At 34.3% G+C, this 17,437-nt stretch overlaps 1 protein-coding gene across 1 annotated transcript; it reads right to left on the bottom strand.

Annotated features, from left to right (window-relative positions):
* Window positions 1-514: 514 nt before the first annotated feature.
* On the bottom strand, window positions 515-1,051 carry LOC114738691 (putative disease resistance protein RGA3). Its single transcript, XM_028926755.1, has one exon. The coding sequence runs from the start codon at window positions 1,049-1,051 to the stop codon at window positions 515-517; it is 537 nt and encodes a 178-aa protein (XP_028782588.1).
* Between the last annotated feature and the right edge of the window lie 16,386 nt (window positions 1,052-17,437).

Genomic DNA, 17,437 nt, shown 5'->3' with positions numbered 1-17,437 from the left:
AAAGTACCATATTAGATCATTCTCACCAATAAAATTTTGCTGGGGATTTTTTTTTCTTTAATTCTCTCTGAAAATTACTTTAATAAATCGTACTATTCATGAGCTCTGTGTATTGTGTAAAGCGACTCAATTTTTAACACCCCATGAACGCAACGCTTTAAGCAAGTATTGGGGCCATTCCAATTCTTAATCGATTAACCTTTTATGTACGTATTAAGCAAAAATTAATATCGTCGGAAAGAATCCATGGTATTTTTGGGTGTCTTCTAAATGAGGGACATACAAGACAGAATGAGATAGCATGAATATTGATATATATGGAGCAAATGATCTGGGGTGCATGTGTGTATGTATTGGCCAAGAGAATAGGGGCTGTGAATTTTCTTATATAACTGATAACTCCAAATCGTTACGGGCTTAACTAATATGTAACTTAAGCTTAGCAGCTTTTATGAACAAGTGGAAGCAAAGTATACAGGAAGTACCTTCTAGAGAGTCTTGTGTCCCCATCTTGTCATTCGTCCATGTATACGTGAACATGAGGGATATGAGCAATTTTAGGCCAATCAGGTCTTTCCTCCTTTTCACACCTCTCCTCAAGCAACCGACAACCACAACCAATAGTTAAGTGAGAAAGGGACGGAGGTAAACCATCTTCTGGCATGCCTTCAAAACTCATGCTGGGGCAAGCGAAAAAACATGATGAAGAAGTAAGAGAATGGAGGTTAAGAATGCCCCTATGGTTTATTCTTTTCAAATTGGTACAACACAAGAATGAAAGAGATTGGAGATTGGGCAGCAACAATCCCTCTTTTTTAGGGAACGACTCTATGTGACCTTCCAATTTACCACCAGTTTTAAATTCTTTCAAAGATAACAACTCATGCAAATCCCAATCCCTGCAAGACTCAATGAGTTTGGAGCACCCAATGATTGAAAGACGCTGTAGGCTGGAAGGCATACTTCCTTGGGGAAGAAATTCCATTTCTGGACAATCATCTAAATACAGCTCATGAAGAGAAGGCACACCTGAGGAGCTCCATGTGGGCATGTCTTTTACTGATATCTTCTTAGAATCATGTAAACGTAGCTTCTACATGGAAGAGGACTTGGGAAGTGTAGCCTTCAAGTTAACACATCTCCAAATGTGTAGTGTTTTCAAAGAAGGAAGTTGTTGAGGCAGAGACTTTGTCAGTCTAGGACAATCAAGTATATCAAGTTCTTCAAGGCATGGGAAACTTTTACCTTTGTAAAAAATATCCCATTCTTCCCATTCTCTCATATGAGCAAACCTTAAATATGAAAGGCAAGGAAATGGAGCAATTAAGGTGCCATTACCATAGAACTCTTCACCTATCACCTTTATGCCAACAAATCCATGAATCTCAGGTTTCTGGAGGGAAGGTAGTTGCCCAAGTGGTGGTAAGCTCACATTATTGTTGGTAAAATCACGCAAAAAATAAAGACACGCTAAATGAGGTAAAAAGTGTGAATCACCAAGCCACTTTGGAAATTTGGTAGCTCTGTATCTATCACCAATGAGCTCTCTTATACTGTGATTTGGCTCAAGTGCTTCCAATGCATGCTCTTGGTGTTCTGCCTCCTCGCAACTGTAATTATACCCCCAATATAGCAACTTTAGTGTCTCCAATTTCTTTTCTTTCAAATTGGCCTCTTTCATATCTGTAGGATCATTCATGTGCTCTATATTTGAGATGGTTAGGGAACATACTAAGTGGTTTAAGGCTCCTAATTCTTTTATATTTGATCCTCCTTTCTTTGCCACAACAAAATAATTCATTCTTCGGAGCTAATTTAACTTTCCCATATATTTGGGCATCTTCTGTATGCCACAGTTTTGCAAGTCAGGAGGACACAAGTTGATGAGTTTGTAGAAATTTGGTGGCAACTTAGTCAACTGATAGCAACCTCTTAAATTCAACATTTGTAAATTAATCAACTTGCACATTGAATTTGGCAATTTCTTGACTGAAGTCCAAGAAAGATCCAAATAATGCAAGTGCTTTAAATTGCTAATGCCATCTGTCAAGTTCTTCAAATTTTCATATCCCTGCAAAGATAATTCTCGAATGCACTTGAGATGAGCAAATCTGCACATTATATCATCACCAATGCTAATACGTCCATGTGGAGGAAACTACGCAATCGGTGGCAGTTGAAAACATTGTCACAAATCTGAAGATTTTCACTTTTATTTCTTATACATGAAAAGTAGCGAGCCTTGGTTGACATATCTTATGCCTGATCCACCTCCTATTGCACAGAAAACTCTTCTCCCACTGATTTTACCAAATCGTTCAGAAGATCATGCATGATGAAGTAATCATAACCTTTTTCCGATGGCTCAATAAAAGACCTAGGCTCCAAATCATTGAAAATTTCATTACCCACATCTTCAAGGCTCATACTTTTCCAAGCTGTATATATTAAACCATTTGCCATCCACAATTGGATTAACACATGTTTGTCTATATCATAACCTTTAGGAAAGATGGAGCAATATGCAAAACAAGCTTTAGATTTGAAGGTAGATAATGGTAGCTCAATCTTAAAGATGGCATAATACTGCTATCATTTTTTGATAATTCTCAAATATCACTTTTCAAAATCTTATCCCAATAACAAAAGGAGAGTTTTTTGTGTAGCAAATTTCCTAGTGTTTTTATTGCTAAAGGCAATCCTCCACACTTAACGATTGCTCTACCAATTTGTACAAGATCTAGATTTGCATCATGTAGATGGTTGTTAAATGCATGGTTTGCAAATAAATTCCAACAGTCACCATCTTGTAATGGCTTCAAAGAATGTGTGGAGGTACAACACATGACTTCTGCTACCGTTTGATTACGAGTTGTGATAAGAATCTTACTTCGTGGTGCTACATGTTTCAAAGGAGCTTGGAAGACCTCCCAAATTTGACAATTTTCATTCCATATATCATCAAGAATGAGAAAGAATTTCTTGCCCATCAATGTCTCTTTTAGTTTAGACTGATTTGAGTGAAAATCTTGTTCAGTTGGACAATTATAAGTGACTGAAGAATTGCTGTTGTAACTTGATCAACATCAAATTCTTCAGAAACACACACCCAAGCTCTATGTTCAAATTGATCCTCATCCTTACATCTTCATACACAAATCATGCAAGAGTTGTCTTGCCCATCCCACCCATACCAGTGATGGCAATCACATCCATAGGCAACTGATTCCCACCCTTGTTATGTGATAGTAAAATCTCTATAATCCTCTCTTTATCAGCATATCTACCATATGTAATGGATTCATCCATCAAATGGGTTGTAGGTAATTTTTTGTATACTTTCCTGTACCCTCCCAATTGGTCACCAGCAGATGGTCCTTCCCTTAATCCCAATATCTCATTTTGCTTCATAAGATTATCCTGGTTGTTAAGCACTTCTTTGATCCCTGACTTTATCTTTTTGCCAAACTAATTTCGACTAGCAAGAGCAGTAAAGAAGCCTCGTACCTTGCCAAAAATAACAGTTTGCAACGTAGCATCCAGCTTCTGTAGTGATGCCTTTGTAGCAATGTCATCCAGTAAGTCTTGAGCCTTAAAGACTTCATCTTTGAGCTCATCAAGCCACTGCTTCACATGATGGTCTCTGTATTGCCTTTCCTCTGCATCTTCAACGACTTGTCCACAGAAATAAGGATGACACGTAATTTTGTTGGCAAGCCATCATTGAGTTTTCTACCATGAAAGTGGTTGAGAAACTCACGAGAAGCCAATCTCTCAAATATCACCTGAAGGAAAGAGAAGGGAAACACTCTAGCCACTAACTCCGCCATGTTAAAGCTAACAAAAAATATTCGGAGATGGAACAAGAAACTGAGAGTTGCTAATGCTTCACTAGTGGGTGGGGCCTGGATAGGCGAAAGTCTTTCTTTGTTGTTGGGAACTTTGGATGCTTACTTTGAAATTATAGAATATACAGGTCATGGCTTGTCTTTGAGTGATGCACTTGAATTTGCTTGTCCAGAGACACTTTTCAAAATTCAAACTGAGCAGCCAAATGACTGGGATTCCTCCTACCAACTGCAGCAGAATTGATGGCCCTACTAACAGGTCTGCAGATGTGTAAACAGCAAGGATTCAACAGGATCATGGTATTCACTGATTCTATAGAAGCCGTTAGGCTGATTGAAACAAGAAACTGAGAGTTGCTAATGCTTCACTAGTGGGTGGGGCCTGGATAGGCGAAAGTCTTTCTTTGTTGTTGGGAACTTTGGATGCTTACTTTGAAATTATAGAATATACAGGTCATGGCTTGTCTTTGAGTGATGCACTTGAATTTGCTTGTCCAGAGACACTTTTCAAAATTCAAACTGAGCAGCCAAATGACTGGGATTCCTCCTACCAACTGCAGCAGAATTGATGGCCCTACTAACAGGTCTGCAGATGTGTAAACAGCAAGGATTCAACAGGATCATGGTATTCACTGATTCTATAGAAGCCGTTAGGCTGATTGAAACTGAAGGAGGTGCAAATCACTTCTTGCATACGGAGATAACTAAGATCAGAGAGCTAATCTACTCAGATTGGGACATTAGCATCAAATATGCACCAAGGAATGCACTCCAATGTGTGGATCTGATGGCAAAAAGGGCCCAGCTAATAGACGATCAATTGGTCTACTGGAAAGAATCCCCACGGGAGTGCCTCTCAGGCTCTCACGACGGCAAGACGATGGGGCTCTAGCCAATATGTCAGCTACCAAATACTAACTCAAGTTAACTTGCCTTGCATCATTCCAAAAAAAAAAAAAAAAAAAAGAAGAACTGAGCAGCCCAATGCTAATTACAGCTAATATTGGGATTAATAACAGCAGGGTCCTTTGTTTTAATTAGTTAATTAGGAAAAAGAGATGGGAATTCGTTCTTATTAACGGGCTGCGAGGATGGGCCGATGCATCGTTAGGCCAAACTATTTTATTTCTAATTAATATTTTGAAAAATTCGAATATTATATTACACGCATGCTCTTCCCCACCATCGTGCTTCCAAAATTTAATTATCAATACCTCTAATGTTTTATATGAAAGTGACTTGTGGGGAAAAGTTTGTGTCTTGAATATGAGAAATTCTTAGGTGAACGAGTGCCATGTAATCTGTGGCCTGTCTAATCAGGACAAAACAACTCGCTCCATGATAATCGACCTGGTAGCCACCTATTCACATTATTAAGTTAATTAATAATAATTTTAATAATTCACAATTTCAAAAAAATTGCCCTAGCGTCTCCTTCTCTCCCATCTCTCCCTCCCTGCATCCCTCTCTGCGCAACGCCGCAAGAGCGCAATGGGGATCAAACCATCATCGGCCATCAACACTCTCAATGTCGATTACTCTGGACTAATTACTTAGAGGGTTGGTCGCTTCTCTTTCGCAATTGATTATGCAAGGGGTTTCTCTTTTCATACCGAGTTTTACGATCCCCAAATTAGTCTAAGGCATAGGTAAACTTCCTTAATCTAGTGGTTGTCTTCTCACTGTCCCCCTTCTTTTTCTTCCTCAAGTCCTGGGTTTCTTTGATTCAACCTAGATCTTATGCGATTCCCTCCCTAAATAATCCTATTAAGGATTTCGGTACCAATTTCATTCCAAAAGCTCAAGATTTCTATGTTCCTTTATTTGCCTTTCATTTTGTTCAGGGGGTTACTTTAATTTCGTTTTTTTTGAATCTGCGTACTTTTTCCTTTTGTTCTGAGTATTGGAGAATTAGCGAAGATAAGCAATAAAGATTGTGAAAGACCATGAACATTGCAATTCCATATGATGGGTATGCTTGAAATTTGTAAATTTGCATAGCCTCTTGATATTCTCAGGGTTCACGTTGGTCCCACTACTCACATGGAATGCTTTAAATATTAGATTATGAGCATATGATTCTTTGCAGAATTTTTCTAGTGCTGCAATTCAAGGAAGCAAGTTGAAAAAGGTTAGCTTGTTGTTCTGGGCATCGTTTCTGTTGCAATTCCTTTTGCAGAGGAAACTCTGCACAATTTCAACCAGCAAATGTACCCGATCATGGTGGGTTTGGTCTTGTGTACAGGGCATAATTCTTCCAAATGAAGCAAGGTATCAAGAAACTCTCTGAGAACTGTGGTCAGATCAGGAAATACATTTCAGTTTGATAGCGACAAATTCATAGTTTACTCCTCCTTAGAGAATGAAAGCCTGGATGATTGATTGCATGTGAATGATGAAGGGAAGCCAGCTCTATCATGAAATGTAAGACTCAATATTGCATGAGGCACGGCTCATGATTAGTTTACTTGCACCAGGGGTTCAACTTCTTGAGATATTAGCCTTCATTTCTTTATTTGTTATTATTGTAATTCTCAACATAGGACAAGTGTAGTACTTACTTCCCTTCTGGGTGTTTGTCTTTATACTGTGGATATCTATTAAATGCAATAAATTAAGTTATTTGACATTTTTGGTGATATGTTCTATCTCTTTTTTGCATAGATGGCAAAAAACACTAAAATAGTAACCTGAGCAAGATATACACAATTTAACAAGTTTACTACATAATTGATTCAAATGTATTGAAAGCAAAATATGTTAAAACTTAACATATCATGACCTGTTGTCAGGTTGCTGTTTATGTATTCATTGTTGAAACTGCTCAAATCCATAGATGTAACATCAAGGAAAGTGCCAAAAAACTTCATTCATTCCATCTCATATAGAGGTTACAAGCTAAAATTAGCTATTACAATCTTCACCATGAAGTATACAAAACTAACTACACTATTACAATCTCAAAACTTCCCACCCAAAAGCTCTCCAAATCAAAATCACATTGTCAGTAGTAATGAAATAACAATTTTCAGTAATGAAAATCACTAACTACTAATGTGGGCTGAAACTCAAAATGCTAATTAGGGATTTGTATTGAAAGAAAAACTAAAAATAGCTCTAAAAGAGAAAAGAGTCATTCTGGGATCTAAAAAGCTAAAGATAGCACTTAAAACTTCCAGATTTTCATCCTCGTCCAAGGCCACAATAATCTTCATGAATCTGGTTTTCTGTAATATGATGCTGTCAAAGTGTGGTGTAATACCCAATGGAGAAATGACATACAATCAATAAAAATGTTTCATGAATCTAGTTTTGGGCAACACCCAAAATATATAATATGATAGCAAATGCATAATGTTGTCAAAATATACTGTTTTGATGCTGTTAAGATATGCTTTACAGGGGACCACAAACTAAGCTTTGTTTTGGTGCAGGAATCTTTATGCAGAGTATATTTTGCATATTTAGATTTGGTGCAGGGCATGTCGAATTTGTCAACAGAATTTTTGTATAATGCAGAAATATGTTATCATGTTTGTTGATGTATAATAGAACATCCATATTGAATATGTTATCATGTCTGTTGATGTAATTTGCATAATGCAAAAATTAGAATATGCTTTAAGTTTAATTTGACAATAAATATAATTCAAAAATTAGAATTTACTGTAATGTAGAAACCGACAAGAAACCACAAGGGGGTCAAAAGTACAAATATATCCAACTTGACTATACATTAAAAGAACTGGGAACCAAAAAAACATCTAGCTTGCAAGGTGTACATCATGTCTTCTACCCATTTTTCTTGACTATACATCAAAAGAACTAGGCATAAAAAAAATCCAGCTCGAACCCATTTACTGGTTTACTCTCCAGCATATAAAAGTATAAATAATATGAGAGCAAAAGAATCTTTCATTGGCTTCACTCCAAATGCTTGAAGGTAATTACTTATTTTGTGCAAACGTAGTTTGTGGCTTCCAAATTGCTAAATGTACATCCTAAAAATGCATTGAAATAAATTCAAAATAATATAATTAATTGACATATCTTAGACGTAACAAGTTGAAATATACTTGATTTAAATTGCTACTCATATCGATCATGTGAATTGGGCTTCTAATATTCCAAGAACCATAAAAGACATGTGGAATCATAGAATGACTTGTTGGAACAAAATGAATAGAATTGGCCTATAATATAACACAATTATATTCAATAAGTATAATTAAATAACTGTCATGTTTATTAATTTTGTAGACACATTTATTTTACTTGATGAGTGTAACCAATGTTTTGGGGAACAAAACTTGCTCTGATGTGGTTGAAGTAACATGTTCTACTTTTTGTTTTTCTACAAAAAAAATTTAAATTTAGAAACAAATAACTAATAGATATACATAACACAAATACTTATAAAAATTATATTTTGCTTGATTTTTGCTGCTTTTCAAAATGACCCTTTCTTCTACCACTTCCACTCCCTTTTTGCTTTGCTCTTGGTGGATCAAGAATTTGACTTATTTTTTGAGATGCATCTTGATTGCGGGCATAAATTTCTTTATTCATTTCCATATTGCTACTTTGATTCAAATTACATAGATGTTCCTGAAGTTTTTGGGATCCATTCCCCACACGATATTTCGAGTTTCCTTGTGATCTTGTGAGGCCAACACAAGGTTATAAACTAACCGCATAATAGAATTGCTGTAGACACTTTTTAGATCTTCACTAGTTGCACATTGTATGTTCTTCATGTTGACATTCAATAAACTTTGCATTCTTTGATTATCTCTTCAAGAAGTATTTATTTGGTACTCTTACCACACTATTAATGTTATAAACTCTCAATGTATGTGAACAAAAATACCTATAGATTTGAATTTTTTGTAACTACAAATAACATCCTCATTGGATGAGTCAAATTGGACAAGCCGTCTTTTTGACCCTTTCCTTTCTTCCACAACACATAATAAAAAATATTCCCATCCCTTTTAATTTCTTTAAACAAGATCCCTGCTCTATCCAAATATTCCTTCTCAGACAATTTAAAAATCTTTTTAGTATAAACTTTTGATGCATGGGACATGAAGGAATGCCTTCACTATTGTGAAAATCTTCTTCACTCTTAGCGCTTCTCCATTTTTCCACCATCTTCTTAAAAGCTAAGAACAATTCCGTAAGAGAAGTTTTTTTTGTAGATATATCACCCAAAATACTATTAGTGCTCTCACTCTTTTGAGAAGATTTTATATTTACAGAAAACATATCTTTGCCAAATGCAGTTGACCATTTATGTCGAACTGTGTACATTCTATTCAACCAACTATGGTCATTAAGGTTAAATCTCTTAATCATTTCATCCTATGTGAGTTCAAATTCCTCTTCTGAGTCATATTGTTTCATGCACTTTGGAAATAATGATTGGAACTCCTTGTTAGAGTTCAAACGGCCTAAATGAGATGGGGGCATTTTTAGGTATATGCCACAAGCACAAGCGATGTCGTGTATTAGGAAACATCTTCTCAATTGCTTTGGCTATAGTAGCATCTTGATCAGTGACAATAGTTTGTGGTGATCGGTTTCCCATAGACATCAGAAATTGTTCAAACAACCATTCAAAAGATTATGCTGATTCATTCATCAAAAAGGCACAACCAAACATTACATTTTGCCAATGATGATTTATCCCAACAAATGGCCCCCAAATTCAATCATATTTATTTGTACAATAAGTTGTGCCAAAAACCACCACATCTCCAAAACAATCATAATCAATTGTTGATCTCACATCCCTCCAAAAAACACTTGTCAAATGCAATTCATGATCAAATTGAACACTATAGTAAAACACTTAAGCTTGACAACTTTGTAAGAGATTAATTAGACTTTTTCCATCCCCAGCTTCTATCACTTTCAACTTTGTTTATTGACAAAATTATAGCAATCTGTTTTTGAAAATCCAATACTATCAAAAACCATGTGTTTTTTCACCCAAATAACTCCACACATCCTTAGTTCTAATTCCAGCAGTTACCATAGAACTAATAAGTTCACCCTTCACTGTAGAATTATTCCTAGCAGAACTCATCAAAAGCCTATGCTCTTGTTTTACAAATTCATGATTATGCTAAATAATTAATTTGGTGATCTTCCACAAACCATCTAATTGAACAGTAAATCGAACCATGGCCTGACAATCTATCCTTGCATTCACTTTAGTAAATGTAACTGCTGTTGCATTCTTCTAAATATTTAGATCCTCGTTTTGAGCACACATAATCCTTTGTATGAATCTTGTTAGTCCTAGCAACATAGGTTTGTTTCAATTTTCTCACAGAAAAACCCAATTGATATGCATATCCTGTATATAAAGTATAAGCTTCATCTTAATTATTTACAACTTGACCCAAGTGAATATTTTCAACACCAAAATTATATGTATCTTCAAAGCTAGAACTAATCAGAGACTTTTCTTTTCCCCTCATATCGAACTCTGATTCATTTGCTATTTCCATTCTGCACAAAATTAACACTACTCAAAATCTCCACAAAACTATTCTATAATAAAAGTTAATTAAATCACAAACACTTTTTGTTGGGAAAAATAAGGAAAAAAATTTTCCCACAACATACACTCATATATAAAAGCAAATGAGACCCCAGAACATGAGTACACAATTATAAAATAAAGTTCTCATCAGAACCCCAATTTTAAACATATACAAGAGATAATAAAGCTTCCAATTTGAATATTGTAACAATATTCAAGACTAATTCTGTCACCCCTCTTTTTATAACTCATTATATGTCAATTGGAACTAATTTAAGTCGTTTCGTAACATTTCCGAATGAAAAATTTAAAATTTAGGATTTTACTGTTCATCATGTTCGTACACTGTTCATTCGAAAATTGACCAATTTTGAAAATTCATAACTAAATTTAGAAAAATCAAAATGAAATGGTTCCAATTTTCACACGAAACTTGTTAAGAGTTCTATGGAGGGAAAATATCATTAGATCCAATTCCATCCAGAATAATTTCAAAAAATTCATCAAAGTGTACTGTTTATTTGGTAAATTTTTGAATTTTCAGCATTTTGCCCAACTTTGGAAGAGCATAACTCTCAGCACACAACTCCAAATTTAATGAATTACTACTTTTTTTAAAGCTAAAAATGCGATCTATTTTCCTATAAAATTTTATGCCCAAGTTTTGAACAACTGCTCATTATTTCATGTGCTACAAGTTTGGCACTATTTAGGGGGATTTTATCCCCTAATTATTATTTTCTTGATTTATTTCCTCTTTTTCCTTCAACCACATTCCTCTCACAATGCTTTAAGCATAATTCCAACATTAGAACATGGAATAACAATATGATCTACATTAAAATATCATCCATAGCTTATTACAAAATGTAACATCCTTATTTTTATCTAGATTTAATTAAATTTATAAATAAATATATTTTAGTATTAAGTTAATAAAAAAAAGGTTAGATATAGGCAAATTATTATTATTATTATTTTAATAATGTTTTTGTGTGTGATTGTGTGTGTGGATGGTATTCTAGAAAATTATACCATGGTATAGAAGTCCCACATTGACTAATCTTTAGAGTGAAGGAGTTTGAGGAGCCTATATATAGGAGATAGTGAGTAGAGCTTGAAGTGAGTAAATAATATTCGCACATATCTGAGGTAGTCTCAGAAAAGTGCTAGTTTTGAGTTTATTAGTCGTTGGATCGGACTGAAATTTGGTCAACCCATTTGGGACATCCAAATCATTAATTTCAACGGTTGGATCATCATTTTGATCACCGAGTTACAAGTTATTAGGTATGTTTTTAATTTATATCTTTTGGATTTAGCAAATAGAATCCTGAATAGTAAATTAGCATTTTAAAGTTCATTCACCGTTAGATTGGGCTATAATTTGGAGGATAGTATCATGATAGATAGGAAATTAAATTCAACGGTTAGATTAAGGGTTTGACTTTTGTAGTGAGAATAACTTGGTTCATACTAAGTCTATTTGTCTAAATCCTTCGAAGATGGAATATAAGTTATAAATTTATAGTTTGTCTATTTACATTATGAATTTGATGATTCTAATAATATAGTCTAATAATTAAAGGATATTTAAGTAATGAAAATTTTGGAATCGAGTTTAAATCATCATATATATGTTTTTACCCCAAACCTTAGAAAAAGCCTTTCGAGCTAGAATTTCGAGTAACAGCTGAATGTATTAGAGGGAACGTTAAAGGTTAGAAATTTGTGAGTAGTTTACTCTAATACTGTAGAAATAATATTTTAATTTCAATTGTAGATATAAATCCTATTGTGGCATTTTCGAGTATGGGCCTCGTTTGTGCTTGATTGTTAGCTAGGAGACTAGGTAACTAAATTTCTATCTGTTACATGCATTGTGAAAAGACCTCTTCTTAATACATAATTATAAAACTATTTTTAAAATGATAACCATGGTAGAAAAAGAATTGAGTTAGAGTGTTAAAATACTACCATGGTTATAAAGAGTTTGACTTATTTCGAAAACGTCCCAAGTAGCTCAGGATACATAAAACACCCATGGATTTAACAACGTAGAACAAAGCCTCAGGGCACAGTAACCACCCACAAGCCCAACATAATATTCATCCCACAAAGACTTAGGGCACAAGAAACATAGGTTGCTCAACCCAGCCCATAAGGCATACACATAAGAGTATCATATACAGTAGAGTCTTATGGCCTTCAGCCATTTTAACAGCATTCCATCAAATACAGTCATCTAAACAAAAGAAAGTATATGTCGACACAGTTGTGGTCCCTAAGATGGCAATATACATAACATTACATGCCTAAACCAAAAGAGGACTACTAGGCTATGCTCACCTATGCCTCTGGTTGCTTCCCTTCACGCTGAGCGAAACTAGATGGCTCTCCTGAAAAGTATTGATCAACAGCGGGGTGAGACATAAAGTCCCAGTAACCAAGTATTAATTTATGACATATACAAGTATGATGGCAAGTTGGTGAAGTAGTGCTTAAATATAGTTTAAGAAATAAATGGTACTTTAATAGATATAATCACATAAAAAGAGTATATCTCTCCACCGACAACACAATTCATATAAAAATACATATATGCAACAACACAATAAAATATGCCCTCCCATCACCTTGCTCCTCCTTATGACTCCTTGACAAGGACCCGGGTTTTCTATGCTGAGTAACCCGGCCAAAGGTCACCCCACTCACATTAAGCAACGGGCCCCCTCCTGTACCTACACCGCCCAAGAATGGACTATGGTGCAAGAGGTGTCCATCCAAGAGTTCGCTCTCAATTCCGGGCCAAGGAAAAGGAGGAACTACAGGGGTCTAACAAAAAGGCCAAACACTGGGATTCGTAGTGTAGGCATGCCAAGCAGGCTTCAAGAACAATTATTCTCCACATAACAAAATCCCAACCTCCACATATGAACCCCATGCATAATCATAATATATATATATATTAAAAATCTCCTAATTTTTCAAAGTAAAATGATATAATTCCAAACAAAATACGACACATTTTCATATATATATATATTATAACATAATATTAGTATATTAAAATTCAGCACCACAAGAAAACAAAATTTATAATAAAGCACAGCTCAAGCATACTTAAATCAACATATTTCCCACTTCACCAAAATTTGTCATATAAGAAAATATACTCTTTATTCACAGGCATAATTTCACAAATTAACTTGAGAAAATAAAAATATAATAAACACCTTACAATCCAAAGCATGTATATAAAATAAATTAACCCCGGTTACCTCTACTCCAAGCTTAACCTTACAGCTTGAGAAATAAGAGCACGAATTATGAACTCCGAGGTACAAGATAATCTACAAATAATATAGATACAATTTAATATATATATACAAATAATTACCTTAAATTACATAGAATTTATTATTAATAATATCTATACATATATTTATTATCCAAAAATTCTTACTTCAAATAACAATTTTTCTCTACCCAAATAACTAATTTAAATTATAAATATTTATAAAATATGGTTTTTATCTAATATTGTAAGAATCTCAATTTATAACTTAAGTTTCTAGTTTCAAAATTTTTCTAATAATATAGTCTTAACCTATTTTACATTTTAAACTGATTAAAATATCAATAATATATTAAGTAACCCAAATAAGTTATTTAACTTAAATTTAATCGGTAAAAACATTCTATATATCTTGAATAATACATTTTTCAACTAAAATCTTAGTTTAAAATTCTCAAAACAATCAATAAGCAAATATAAACTGATTAAAATTTTAATAATATATCGAACAACCCAAATAAATTATTTAACCTATTTTTAATCGGTATAAATATGATATATATCATAAATCATAGATTTTTCAACAAATAAATTTAATTTTAAATACCATAGATAATAAATAGATAAATCTAAACCGGTTAAAATTAACTACTTATTTATCTCTAAATTTCTACAGTCATATATTGTAAAAAATCACTACTTACTCTGTACCCAGCTCACAAAATTTTCTCTAAACATTGTAGTAATACTACTAATACAAAGTTCTAAATATATAGAAAATATTCATAAAAGAAATCTAATAGAAAGAAGTATTTTTATGTACCTAAATGATCTCCAAATGCTAGCATGTACTTGCAAAACTCTTCACTGACTCTCTTGTTCTTTTCTTCCTGCGTCTCTCACCCTCTCTTTCTCTTCTCTACATAACACTCACACTCTTCTATTTATCCTTTAACATGCCAACCGTCCTTCATCAATTTTCTTCTCTCATTTATTATCCTTCCTGTTAGAATCAATCTTACCCAAGAGGGGGGTGAATTGGGTGAGTTACAAAAACTTAAAAATTAAAACGAGATAGTATTGAAAAACAGAGAATCAGAGTCAGGAGAGATTTCACCGAAGACGGAAGACACAAGATTTATACTGGTTCGGTCTTAACCACTTGACCTACGTCCAGTCCTCAGAACACTTCTGAGTATTTCACTATCTTCCAAGATCGACAGGGCTCTTGGTGCCTCGGTACAGTAATTGAATCGCTCAATCACTCCCCCTTACTCCCGTAAGGATACAAGCCCTCTCAAGAGTCCACACTCTTGAGTATCACTCAAGTATTTAATAAAGAGTAGTTATCGGCTCTCTTACAGAGTGAATTTAATGATGAACACCGATGCTCAGTAGTATCGCGGAAAACAGAGTATTGAATGCTAGACTTAATAATCACAGGTGGTAGTTCCGGTATTCGATCCCTTCATTAATGCTTCTTCGCACCTTTTATAGTTGAGATCGTTAAGTAGCCGTTAGACGGAAGAGCTTCTAGCCGTTGTGACTCCGTTTGCGTGTTTCGCTGGTTTCAACGGTTCCGCCATTAATGCGTCTGAGCTTCTGACACTGTAGGTTGCAGTTTACGTAATCCCGTTGAAGAGCCGTTGTATTCTTTCTCAGTAATCTGCATATTTAAGCTTTAAATAGGTAAGAGTCTTGCGGTGTAGGCTTTAGTCATGAACCAAGAAGAGAAAACGAATTTATCATTCAATGATTTTAGACGAAGTGATTTATTTGTAAAAAGAGCAGAAAGACATTCTGGATATGCTTGATCGAAGTGGTGATCGATTACTTGTTGATCGATCAGGTTATCGATAAATAGAGTGAAAGTTTTTTGAATCAGTTCAACAATATTATCGATCAAGTGTTGGATCATTGACTTTAAGAATTATCATGGTAAACGGAAATCGTTCCATGATCGAACAAGTGATCGAACAGATTATCGATAATTCAAATGTTATTAAAATGAAACTTTAGTCATTGATGATCGAACAGATTATCGATAAATGGATGATGGATAATGTTATCGATAAACCATGAGCATGAATATATTCAGTGAAAGACACAAACTATCTGAAATGATCGAACAGGTGATCGATCAATGATATTCGAACAAGTGATCGATAAAGTGAGAAAAGAAATTTAATCCTGTAAGGTAAAGAACCTGGTTATCGATCACGTTTTGTGAAAACATGAGTTTCAGGAAATTTGATGATCGATCATATTATCGAAAAGTCAATGATCGATTAGGTGATCGAAAATGGTTCAACATAAGTTAATGCGAATATAGCAATCCTTAGACTCTTTATCGATCATGTTATGTGAAAAGATATTATGCAAACAAGTTAAATTATCGATAATGTTATCGATAATTTGGTTGCAGAAAAACTAAATATGAGTAGATAAAGACATTGATTATCGATCATGTGATCGATAATTTTATGATCGATAAGGTTATCGATCCAGCGGTTAAGATGATTACCTGTATACAGAGAGTTAGAGCATAATGATCGATCATGTGATCGATAAACAAATGATCGAAAATATGATCGATAAATGGTAACAGAATTAATGTGCAGAACAAGTAGATTGTGTTACCTCTTATCGAAGTCGTTATTGATAACTGATTTATCGATCATGTGATCGATAAATACACTTCAGATTTGGTTCTCTTTATCAGTAACTCGATTGTTTATCTGATGTTATCGATCAGGTGATCGATAATTAACCGTAACCTTGTGTGGTTTCCATGTTAGCGATAATCGATCATTTTATCGATTAACCACTTATCGAATAGTTCTTCGATCAAAATACCTACTATAAAACTGATTTACACTTGAACAATTATCTATAACCTTAGCGATAAACGTTTGATCGATCAGTTGATCGATCAACATACTTAACTCAATTAATCTCCCTTTGTTATCATCAAAACTATAATCCTAACACTTCCCCATTTTCCTCCTCCCTCTTTAATTTCCAGCTTCAAATTCTTCCTTCCGTCAATGGTCTTCCCCCATGATTCTTCTCCCTCTTAATAACCCCCCAGCTTTTCCACCGAAAGTCGGTGGAAAGCTAGGTCAAATTTTAAAAAAAAAATATTAATAAAATTTTATTATTTAATAATAATAAAATATTATTTACATTATTTAATTTTTTTTGAATAATAATTTAATTTTTTTTATAATAATATTTAGGATGTTACACATTGGTATAAGGTTGGTGAGTGATTTTATAACCAAGTTTCGTATACATATATTATGTTTTGTATGAACCGTCTTATAGGATATTGTGTTGAAAAGGATTGAAATCGTTTGTATTGTTAGAAATTAATGATTATAACTATGATGTGTTATTCTGGAATTCGGTTAATTATGCATATAAATGTGTTATGTTAAACCTTGTGCATCTAGTTTGGGTGGGGGAAGGAGATTATTGGAGTTATTGAGATTTATATACTTACTACGTGGTATTGACCTCCATACGGAGCTCTATGGTTGGCCACTATTATTGTCCTACTAGTTCTTCGAGGGACTGTGACACCGCACTAGTTCTTTAAGGGGGGACCCATGGTCCACCCAGTGCTCTGTGGTCTTTGGCCGGTCCATATCACTCGAGTGGTGAGCTTGTCAGAGTAGCCAATCAAATGGAAAGAACTTAGCTCATGGGTCTAGTCGGCGGAAATAAGGAGGATAT

Source organism: Neltuma alba, unplaced genomic scaffold (assembly GCF_004799145.2).
Source record: "Neltuma alba isolate B1F8T4 unplaced genomic scaffold, ASM479914v2 tig00002811_pilon, whole genome shotgun sequence".
In the NCBI taxonomy this organism is placed as follows: domain Eukaryota; kingdom Viridiplantae; phylum Streptophyta; class Magnoliopsida; order Fabales; family Fabaceae; genus Neltuma; species Neltuma alba.
This window is presented reverse-complemented; position numbering and strand designations above follow the sequence as displayed.